The sequence below is a fragment of the Rhea pennata genome, chromosome 20 (genome assembly GCF_028389875.1).
Source record: "Rhea pennata isolate bPtePen1 chromosome 20, bPtePen1.pri, whole genome shotgun sequence".
NCBI classification, from domain to species: domain Eukaryota; kingdom Metazoa; phylum Chordata; class Aves; order Rheiformes; family Rheidae; genus Rhea; species Rhea pennata.
The window spans coordinates 7,434,148-7,444,783 of record NC_084682.1 but is presented as its reverse complement, the minus strand read 5'-3'; the positions used below and the strand labels follow the sequence as shown (position 1 = coordinate 7,444,783).

The 10,636-nt window shown below is 42.0% G+C and overlaps 1 protein-coding gene across 1 annotated transcript; it reads left to right on the top strand.

The window, feature by feature from the left end:
* Positions 1-134: 134 nt before the first annotated feature.
* Positions 135-10,579, top strand: STYXL1 (serine/threonine/tyrosine interacting like 1). Its single transcript, XM_062592181.1, has 9 exons — positions 135-237; positions 1,141-1,202; positions 1,660-1,786; positions 2,150-2,206; positions 3,177-3,322; positions 4,752-4,897; positions 5,921-6,012; positions 8,012-8,121; positions 10,394-10,579. The coding sequence occupies exons 1-9, from the start codon at positions 135-137 to the stop codon at positions 10,523-10,525; spliced, it is 975 nt and encodes a 324-aa protein (XP_062448165.1). The 3' UTR covers positions 10,526-10,579.
* The last annotated feature ends 57 nt before the right edge of the window (positions 10,580-10,636 follow it).

Genomic DNA, 10,636 nt, shown 5'->3' with positions numbered 1-10,636 from the left:
GGGCGCAGGCCGCGGCCCCACGCAGCGCCCGCCCGAAGGGGAACCCGCGGCCGCGTGTTAGCGGCCCGGCGCCGGCGAGAGGCTCCAGGCCTTGCGGGGGGCGACTTGCCCCGGGGCCGCCGAGCCAAGGGCGCATGGCGGGGCTGGAGCTCTGCGAGCCCACCGAGCTCTACAACCTCCTCAACCAGTACGCCGTGCTCTCCCGGCTCGCCGAGCCCCACTACCTCTGCTTGCTGGGTGAGGCGGCGGGAACGGCAGGACTGGGGGCTGCGGGGCGCGTCCGACTGGGCCCGGGTGAGAGCCGGCCTGGGCTCTCCGGGCCCTTCTGCCGGCCCGTTCCGGTGCCGCAGGCCCGTTCCGGTGCCGCAGGCAGGCCCCGCTCACTCTCCAGTCCCCTCTGCGCAGCACAAAGCAATGGCGCTGCCTGTTTGCAGCCACCAGCCTCTCGTGGCGGTCATCCCAGCAGCGGGAGCGTTGACTACGCGCAAATGAGGAGCTTTACTGCCTGCTGAAATTCTAGCTGTCGTTCAAACGGAATTTGGCATTCCTTCTCTAAACTGCTGTAGGGATAACTGTTCTCCGTTGTCACTCCTAGGGGTGACTGTTTTAGAGAGGGACATGACTTCTCGCCCATTTTGTAATGACTAGTGATAAGCATTTGCATCTTTCATAATGCCTATATATATATATATATATATATATAAAAAAAAGAATGCCAGGCACTGTGATATTAAATGTTTTGATCAGGGAATCAGCTGGTTCTGGAGTCAAGGCCAAGGTCTCTCTAATGCATCTCTCCCCGGACAGTCTGATCTCTGGGGTAGTCACAGAGACGGGGATATGGGGAGGCAGAGCAGGGCACAGCAGAACGGAGCACAAAACTTGCACTGTGAACGCTGTAGTGCAGCTGTTGTGTTGTGGCCCTAAAATGGTGGTATCACTTGGTGTTAGACATATTTTGAATCACCTCAGAGTTGTGGTTCATTAGTTCCATTTCATAAAGTCCCGGTTTCTAAGAAATAGAATCTGTTCATCTCTCCTTGGCATTGGTGCCTGAATTCCCATTGACTGAACTAGGAACAGGACTTCATCTTAAACATCCCAAATAAGCCGGTTGTTCTCTCTTGGTTATTTTTTCAGATGCCCGTACTCAGCGTGAGTACGATGAGAGCCATATTATTACTGCACGCAAGATTGAACAGGTGAGGCAAGGTTACTGTTTGTTTAAGCCATCCCTGAACTTTAGCAGTAAACCAAAACTGGCTTAAAATGAAAGGGACTTATTCTAGTCTCTCCCCTGCCTGTGTCAAATGTTCCATTTCTACCACTGGGGGGGGTGTTTTAACACAAGGAAGAAAAGGTATCTTCAGCAATCGAAAGGATTGGGACATGTAAGCTGAATATCAGGAAAAATATTGCACAAGACCTAACATATTGTAGTGTTGTCTCACAATGAACAGTGCAACATCTTTACCACTGAAGCTGATGAAGCAATCCAGAGTGGTTTACATAACTAGGTCTTTCAGAATAAAGTACAAATGCAGGCCCAAACCCATTCCGTAGTCACAGAGTAGTAACTTGTGAGATGTTTGTAGGGTTGATGCCACAAGAAAAATGGGGACTTGTTCTCCTGATAGAATTCTTACATGATTTTGCTAGAGTCCTACAGGGGAATATCTTGTACCGGATTCAGAGGAGCTGGAGTGTGTTAGATACTGTGTTGTGTATGACTGCGAGACCAGCTCTTTGGATCTCTGTGATTATGAAAAAGAGGAGAGTGAAAAAGGTACGTCAGCTGGCTTGAAAGGCAGACTCTGCTGCTGCTTGTGAATCATGTCAGTCAAGACCTCATTGCAGGATAGATACTCTTCACATTCCTCATTTACTTTTATGAGGTTATTTGGAAGAGATCCTGATTATGCTTTGTTTTGTTTGGGAAAAAAGGAACACCTGTGATATACTTCTATTTTCTTACTGACTGTACTGCGTATGTTCTTAGGCTCCATAAATCCAGATTTTATTTCAAGGCTTCCTGGCAGGCCCAGTTTCCCATCTTTGGACTGATCCCTGCAAAGTTGTTCACTATATGTGAGAAGATTCTTTTTTCACATTTCATTGAAATTTGCCTTGTCTAACTATTGCTTTTTAGGGGTCAGTGCTTCTTTAGAGATCGAAAATGCCGAGTCAAGTTCCTTATGTTCATTGAGTGAGTACTTTCTTCTAAGGGTTATTAAAAACATGTCATTTTATCATATTTAAAAAGAAGACTTAGCTTTAACAGGAATGGAGATTTGATGGAGTTCACTGAGAAGTGTGAAGAGCTGGAAACTCTTATCCATGTATTTGTCCAGTCTTCCTTGAAATATGTAGATGTTTAGCTTTCAAATGTTCTTTGGCAAGGGATTCTGCCATATGAAGAACCACTTCTTTCTGTTTGTTTGTTTTGACCCTGGCTTATAAACCCTTACCTTTATAAAAACTACTATAGTTTTAGCAAAGATTTACATCTAGGCCACACCCTGATTTCTGAGGGAAAAATCTGAGAGTGTAAGGTGAACAAATAAAGTGTGTTCATAAATGCTCAACAATGAGACATTGTCAAGGCAAGGTATGAAGAATCAGAAGCAGGTTTCCATTGTGCTAATATGTTTCTAAAGTAGATATAGTTAGAGGCGCCCTGGATGGATCTCATGGGAAAAGGAGGGGGAGCAATCACCTCTCACATAATTTGCATCACTGACTGTAATGTTTAAAAAGTTGTGAAAATTTTGTCCAAGACACCTCCTTCTCTCCCTTTTGCTTAAAGCACACTAAAGTGGTAAAGAGCCTCCATAAAAATAAGATGATTAGTTTGAAACTAATAATACTGCCCTATTATTGGAACCTACTACAAGCATTTCCCAAAGAATAATGAGGAAGAAAAAAAAATATCTGGACCTATGAAAGAAACCAGGAGAGGAATAAAAGAGCTGAACAACAGCATGCCTTATTTTGCAGCAGTGATTAAAGAATAAGTCTAGCTTTTAATGAGGCTTTCTACAGACCATTAGATGAAATTCTAAGCCCAGTGAAATCAAAAGAAGTTTTCTGTCAGTGTCAGTGGCCCAGATTTAACCCCAGATGCTGATGGAGACACTCTAAAGATGTCGTGGCAAATAGCTTTTTGATCTCATTAGATGCTGAGGAAGGAACTGCTGTCCGATATGGCAGAGACTTAGAACAGTTCACCCGCCACCCTGTGCTCATCCTGAGGGGAGGATACAAGCGTTTTTCAGCTTGCTATCATTTTCTGAGGACTCAGAAGTTATTCTGGATGCCTCAGGTGAGATCAGACTTTAATTTCCAAGTAGAAAACATTAACATTTATATTCAACTGATGATGACTAATGAATTCAAGTTAAATGATGTTGTGAACCTGATACCAGAGTAATTTCAAACAAAGGAATTAAATGTAATTTGAGTTACTCTGCCTGCCCTAAGTCATACCACTAATGCTTTTACAGCTACATTTTTTGTTTTTTCCTCTTTTATTGCATGGAAAAAAAGCTCATGAAAACAAACTGGGAAGCTTTCTCCGATAACATCTAGACTGGCCTGTTGGAGAGTACTGATAACTAAACAAACAGTATGGAATGATAAAAAAGCAGGTTCCTCTTTAAACTCTTTTACATATAGTTATCTGAGATATTACAGAAGTAAATGTTTTCAGACAGAAGTACAATTTCTCTTAAACAATGCATCCCGTGTCTATAAAGCTTTTTATCTGGAAGGATCACAAAGCATACTTGTTGGTACATTGTTTCAACAGTCTCAGAAAGAAAACTGCCATCCACTGAAACTTTGGCATCCTAATAATTTGGTTTTGTCAACAAACATTGATGTATTGAGCTTATTAAAAGCAATTACCCTCATTTCACATCTAGGACAGTATACAAAAAGGAGCACATTTAAAGGGCACTATAAGGCAGAGGACATGTCATTGCAGCATGTCTTTCATATTCGTTAGTCATATTACTTCACATCTGGTTCAAATGAAAAAGCCCATGACGTGGTGCTGTCCTCTGGGATGTTCCAATGCAGAAGAAAATCAATTCACTTTGTGCTTCTTTGTGAGGGATAGCAAACTACTAAACTTCCCCACTAGATTCAGTTGGATACAGAATATTTCCTTGCCACTCAGTTTAGGCTGCTGTTCTTTGCCTTAACCTATTGAAATGCTATTTTGTTCTGCTGTAGCCTTAGCTCAGTTTCTGCTATGGCTATAGAGGCACAGTCAGCTACTGAGTGTTTTTTACTTCTCTTGGCACACTTATATACTTTTATTCTCAGCCCTCATGCTGCACAAATCAGAAGTAGCTGTGGATTTGTTATGTTGCACCATCTCACACCTGCAGCTCTGTCAGGCGGCAGATGATTTCACTGAGCCTTGCAGATAGTAACCAGAAAACGACGACTCCGTTACACCGCAGTCCTTCCATGCATTATAAAAAATATATTCTGCCTCCTGCTTAGCAGTTATTTTAAGTAATGCCACAATGGCAGCAATTCTGTTAATTGTTCTCTACAAATCTAGCAAAGACAACAGTATTTCAGAACGTTCAGATGATGAAATGAATCATTATACTACAATGTGTCATAGGCTGCTGACTAAGCTCGTGTTCGTTTCTTCACATGACTTCAGTTTAAGAACTTACGAAGCTAATAAGAACAAATAAGCTTTCTAAACCGAGCCTATGGCTTCTCTCCTACAGGAACTAGACAACTTGCAGCCATACCCTGTAGAGATACTGCCTGCAAAGTTATATATGGGCAATTTCAAGCAGGCCTGTGACCAACAAATTCTGAAGCATTTGAAGATAAAAGCGCAAGTCAACATCTCCGAGCAGCATGCAGCGTTGTAAGTTAAGCAGTCCAAGTGTATTCTCATCAATGTCTCTGCATGTGGAAAAAGTGAGGTGGCACAGCATCAGAGGCCATTCACAGAGGACTGTGTAAGCTTTCCAGGCATCCTCTGCATTTTCAGTCAATGAGATTCACATGCTATTTCATGCTCATTTTCCTGATCTCCAGAGTTTGCATAGCAGCAATGCATTTCTACAGCTGTCTACCATGACTGGGTGAGAGAAGGACTGGGAGGCCCTTGGCAGAGTGAGTCCATCACATAGTACCATCCTTCAGAAAGAAACTATGTCCTTGACTACGTTTTAGGACAAAATCTCACAAACCATGTAAAAGCTAAATCACTGATGTTTCACATTGTTCTTCCTTCCTTTCCTACATCTGTCCATTACCATACAGCTCAGTCAGCAGGCCACGGCATTTCTCAAAGTGGTGACCAAATCAGAAGAAGCAATAAATCCAGCTATCTACCTCAGGACATGTACTAGAAGACATTTCTCATGTCTTTGGCTCCAGAGGAAAGCATCAAAAGTCTCTTGACTTTTGGGTAATCTTCCCATACCCTTTACATGACATGCTTTCATGTCTCAGATTCCTCATCAATATTTTGCTCTCTTAGCTCTCTGCATTGAGTTCTCTTGAGTTTTTGGAAGGAGGATGATGCTGTCATGGAAAACTGTATGAAGTGAATCAGGAAACTGTTCACAGAACTGACAAAATGCATGTTTTGAAATGTTATCTTGCTTTCACTTCATCTGATTTCATTTAGCGCTCAGATAAAGCAAGCTCTAGGGTGAAGTTAAGACATCAGTGCTGATACCTTGTGGAATGGAAAATCAATAACCAAACTGTTTGATTCTATATTATCAGCACCTTGCTGTCTTACCACAACAAATACCTTATCATAGTGTTACTGATGATGATGAAAAACTGACACATATAACAGCAAAAACAAAATTTATCAAATATTTTTGCGAAGCTGCTTCACTGGTCCATGTAATGCTGTGTTCTCTTTCTTTAGGTTTGCAGAAGACAAGCTCCTCCATATATCTGTTCCAGACTCTCACAATGCAGATCTTTTCTCTTCCTTTTCCACCATTTGTCATTTCATAGGTGAGTTGTTCCTGATCTGAAATTCCTGAGATATTGTTTACTCTCAGATATTAAATGGGAGCGACCACAATTCGCTCAAACAGGAAGCTCAGACAGCAGGGTCACAATCTTTCAAGATCAGCATACTCCCAGGCAAGCCTACACCCTAATGGATACAAGAGCTGCTTTAATAACCATCCCGATGAAGGGAGGGGAGATTTTAAAAGCCATCTGATACTCATTTTAAGCAATACCTCACTCTGTGATAGTAGTGAGCTTTTCAATAGATATGTGAAGGCTTTGCTGTGGGATATCTACCAGGGCTTTATAGGATTCCCTCCTTTTCCTTTGTTTCTAAATATAACCCTTTGATTCTTACCAGCCCAAATCTCCAACCACCAGAGCTTCATTTGAATAGCAATGTGACACACATTGGAGAACTTACCACAAGAAGCTGCTAATCCTTGTGGTTTGCAGTGCAGACACAGTGTGGCGGCTAGGGAGACTTTCAGGTGGGACAGCATGCATATGCTGACAAACCTGCCTTCAGCTCATTACATCAGAGAGGGCAAGGAAAAACATATCTTCCAGCTGCATGCCTGCAGCAGCACATCAGACAGTTGCTGCAAGCCCATCCTGCGATTGTGTGCAACCATATCATTATTCACACTTAGGAAATAGCACCTGCCACAGACAAAGGCCCGACTGTGCTGAGTGTTGTATAGATCCAGAGCCAAAAAACCCACCCTATCCCCAAAGACATTATAATCCAAGTATAAAATAAGAAATGACAACTGGATACAAACAAGGAAATAATATTTGAGGATGTATTTTTCAGTCCTAAATCGAATTTTATGACTAGCATGCACTGAAACCCACATGTAGATGCCCACTTACTTGTCTTTCAATTTTCCCTGGTTCTATTCCCAGTAGTATTTCAGAAGAAAGTCTCTTTCTCACATCAGTATGTGGAGATTTCCAAAACAGACTGAGAGTTTATTAGCTGTAGTCCTTGTGAAAATGTATGCTGTTTTCTTGAGAGTCTATAGTAGATTATTTAAAGTGGAACAATTCTGGATGAACACTAGACTAAAGCTCCCCACATATCCTCAGAGGAGGGGAGGTGAGCTCATGTCAGGTATTTGTCAGAGTGAGGCAATTTCCACCCACAGAACTTAGAACAGAACTGGTATTTTGTCATAGAGAAATTCAGAAAATTCTAAGAAACTCAGAAAATTCTATTTTAGCATTTGAAAGAAAACCAACCTCTGGACAGCAGTAAAAGAAGAGGCTTTCCCCTACAAGTTCTAGAGTGCAATTGTTAGTATTCTATATCATGCTGTCTGCTCTGGAGAGGGAGGGGAAAAGTTCAAAAGATTATTAATAAAATACAGAACTTATCAGGCATAGGTGGCGGAGGTGATGTGGTCAGGAGTGAGTGACAACATTCTCTTAAAACCAAGTGGTGATCTGTAGAAAATTAGTTTGTTAATTTTAGTAATTTTCACTTGCAAATATCCACAACAATAAAAACACCCCCCAAGCCCGGCATGTGTATGTTTTCTGCTGGTGATCCCCACAGAGGGATAAGGTACATGGAGTCCTAAGTTTCTTCCAGCTTGAGAGCTGATTCTTTCAGCTTGAGCAGAGAATACTAATAAGACATTTCTGGTGCATTCATCAGAAATTTTGTTATCTTCAAACCTGTCTGGGAAGAGTGTGGGTAGCTGATTTGATGCTGACAACAGCTGATCCGTCATCATAGGCCACTTTCATCATAGTTACTTGACATAAAGGTGAAGCTGATCCATCTTGAAGCGTTGGCTGGTCATTAACATTTGATTCTGCTCTTCAAAGACAAATGCTTACAGAACCCTGAACTGGCAGTGCCTATCTGTTCCTGTCAGGGTTCATGAGGGCTCCCGTCTCTCAGGCTAGTAATCTGTCAGCTTTTGCTGAATTTACTTTACAATTGGAAGTTTGATTTCTTGTATCACTAATTTGGCATTTCTTTATTCAGATGCTCAGTTGAATTATGGAGCAGTGCTGGTGTTCTCTAGCCTGGGGATAAGCCGGAGCAGCACAGTAATCATGGCCTATCTTATGCATTCCTCACAATTTTCCCTGAAGGTACATCACTTTCATACTTCCCAAAGATGCCAGCTGGATCTGTAGTTTATTTCTGTTCCTGAAGTCTTCCTCATGAGGAATAAATTATCTCTGCTTTCATACGAACTGTCTACTTGATAATGTAATAGTTTCTATTAGATCAGACTGTGTCTTACTCATACCATTAAAAATAGGCTTGGGTATGATTTTTGGATTTGTGACTTCTTACTCTAGCGTCTATGATATTCTTGTATTTCCTTGCTTAGCAGGGCCACAAAAATAATACAGTGGTTACAGATTTTAGGGATTCTGCTCTCCTGGATCTGAGAAAGAGACTGTTTGGAAGCTACTTGAGTTGATCCCATCTCTTATTACCATGGGGTTACAGGGAGGTTCAGACTCCAGTGCTTACAGAGCTCTGACTTAACCACTGGGCTCATCAGCACTGACTTCTTCAGAAAACCTAGTTTATTTCCCCAGAAGCAATCCCCTCCCACTGATACTACTGTAGGGAAATCTGCAATGGGATAATACTAGACCAGGAGGGATCTACAGGTTAAAGGGCCAGTACCTTCCATCCTGTAGCTCTGAATTACGTAAGAAAAGTAATGAAGCTTGAGAATTACCCAGCTGTGTACTAGACTGGCTGCCTTTGCCGGATACAAGCCCTTTTTCACATTCAGGGCCTACATCATACAGGCACTGTGCTGTTAAAGGCAATGTCTTGTGGTGTTTGCTTAGCACAGACCAGGTTAGTATTGTCTGATCAACGGGAATTGAAAGAAGATTTCTTAAAAATCTTGTCCTTATTTGGAAAGTGTTTTCTTCTGCAGGAGCTTGAAAGCTTTCAATAAAGTTGGGCATGTACCTAATCATTTAATTGATTTTGTGCAAACATTTGCAACATAAGAGGAATTTTCTTACCATCAGTGTGTGCCAAAGGGTAATTTCAGATTGAGTGTGCCACCAGGGCACTAGATAGTATCTGGCCTCTGCTGCTAATGTTGGGTGTGAATGCACCTGCAGACTGATAGCCATTCCCTTGCTGTTTGCCCCTGCATGCTGAATTATTGGAGGTGCTTTCAGCTGCAGTGCAAAAGTCAAAAGCTGATCCTTGCAACTTCTCTCAGTTGAGAGCAACAGGTTGGTCCTGACATCTTGCCAAATCCAATTTAAAAAAAGAGAGAGAGAGAAAGAAGGGCGACAACACCATAGCAGCATCTTGTCGCTGGCCTGGGTATTGTTTACAGTGCTGAGTTGGCAAAGCTTTCCTGGGGGATTATCCTGGTAGACAAATTTGTTTGTTGCAGACTGAAGCAGTGCAACAGACGCCTGTGTGATCCTTCACCCATTCACCCAATGTAGGCAAAGATCTCTGAAAGTTTTTAGTATGGCTCCAGGACTCCCAAAGACATGGATATTGCAAAAGAAAGGCACATTTGGGGTGTACAGCCCCTTATTCAATTAATAATTGATGTGTGAGTACATCTATTGAGTTGAGAGGAACTACAGAAATCCATACCAGGGCTCAGAACAGTAAATACTGGATGATCAGCAGCAGAGCCTGTAGAATCACTGAGATTAGAAAAACAAACTAACGGAGCACAATCTTTTAACCTTTGGTCTCATTACACTTAAGCAATCCTCTGATTGCTGGGGGAACTTGGTTTTGTAAGTCAGGAGATGGGCGCTACTCGGAAACCCAAGGATATAGCTGGAGCAAAGTGGAGTGCTGCCAGTGGACATGCCATGTGTAGCAGAGTTCTAGCTGATTACATGAAGCTAATAAATAATGCAGATGGCTGTAGTTAACACAGTGGGATAACTGGACGGCTTCCCAGCTACTCTGCCACATCAGGTCACACCAATCCAGAAACACGATAACTTTTTTTGCTTAGCTGTAGACAGCTGATACTTCAATACTTCATTTATCATTCATGGAAGAAATAGCATTTTAATATAGCCTGTGAAGGAAATCCAGGACTGCATCACTCCTTCTCTGTAAAATAATGCAAGATATGTAGCAGGTAAAGAGAGAGCCCTGAGCTGTTCTCATATCCAGGAGAGCAGGTTATAAGGACGAAAGGCTCCTCTGAAGTTCTTATCTGGATCCAGGCTGTCCCTACTTTGGTAGCCCATGTCCTTATCTACAGATTCCTGCTATCCAACATGTAATACCAAGGAAATAAATACAAAGCTGTGTAACTCACAAGCATAGCTGCTTAGTATAAATACATGAGGTTTGTTTGCAGTTCAAATTCCTAACACTTCTTTTCTTCCTTTTTGTTTGCAGGAAGCTTGGAAATATGTTCAGAAATGCAAAACAAACATGAGACCAAACCGGGGCTTTGTGAAACAGCTTTCAGACTGGGAGACCCAAATCTTTGGGACAACAATCACAAATATCTCTGAACCAAATTATTGACAGGCTGCAAAGAGAACATCCAGCAGGGAAAGATGTTTTCCTGTTCATGCCAACATCTGATCTGTAGGTAGAAGATGACTTGAACTGTGTTTGAAAAACATCCTAACGTTA

Excerpts from the sequence above, each read along its gene's own strand:
- STYXL1 (XM_062592181.1), top strand. The coding sequence starts at position 135 with ATGGCGGGGCTGGAGCTCTGCGAGCCCACCGAGCTCTACAACCTCCTC. Across the intron at positions 238-1,140 it reads CCACTACCTCTGCTTGCTGG|ATGCCCGTACTCAGCGTGAG; the intron begins GTGAGGCGGCGG and ends TTATTTTTTCAG. Across the intron at positions 6,013-8,011 it reads CACCATTTGTCATTTCATAG|ATGCTCAGTTGAATTATGGA; the intron begins GTGAGTTGTTCC and ends TTCTTTATTCAG.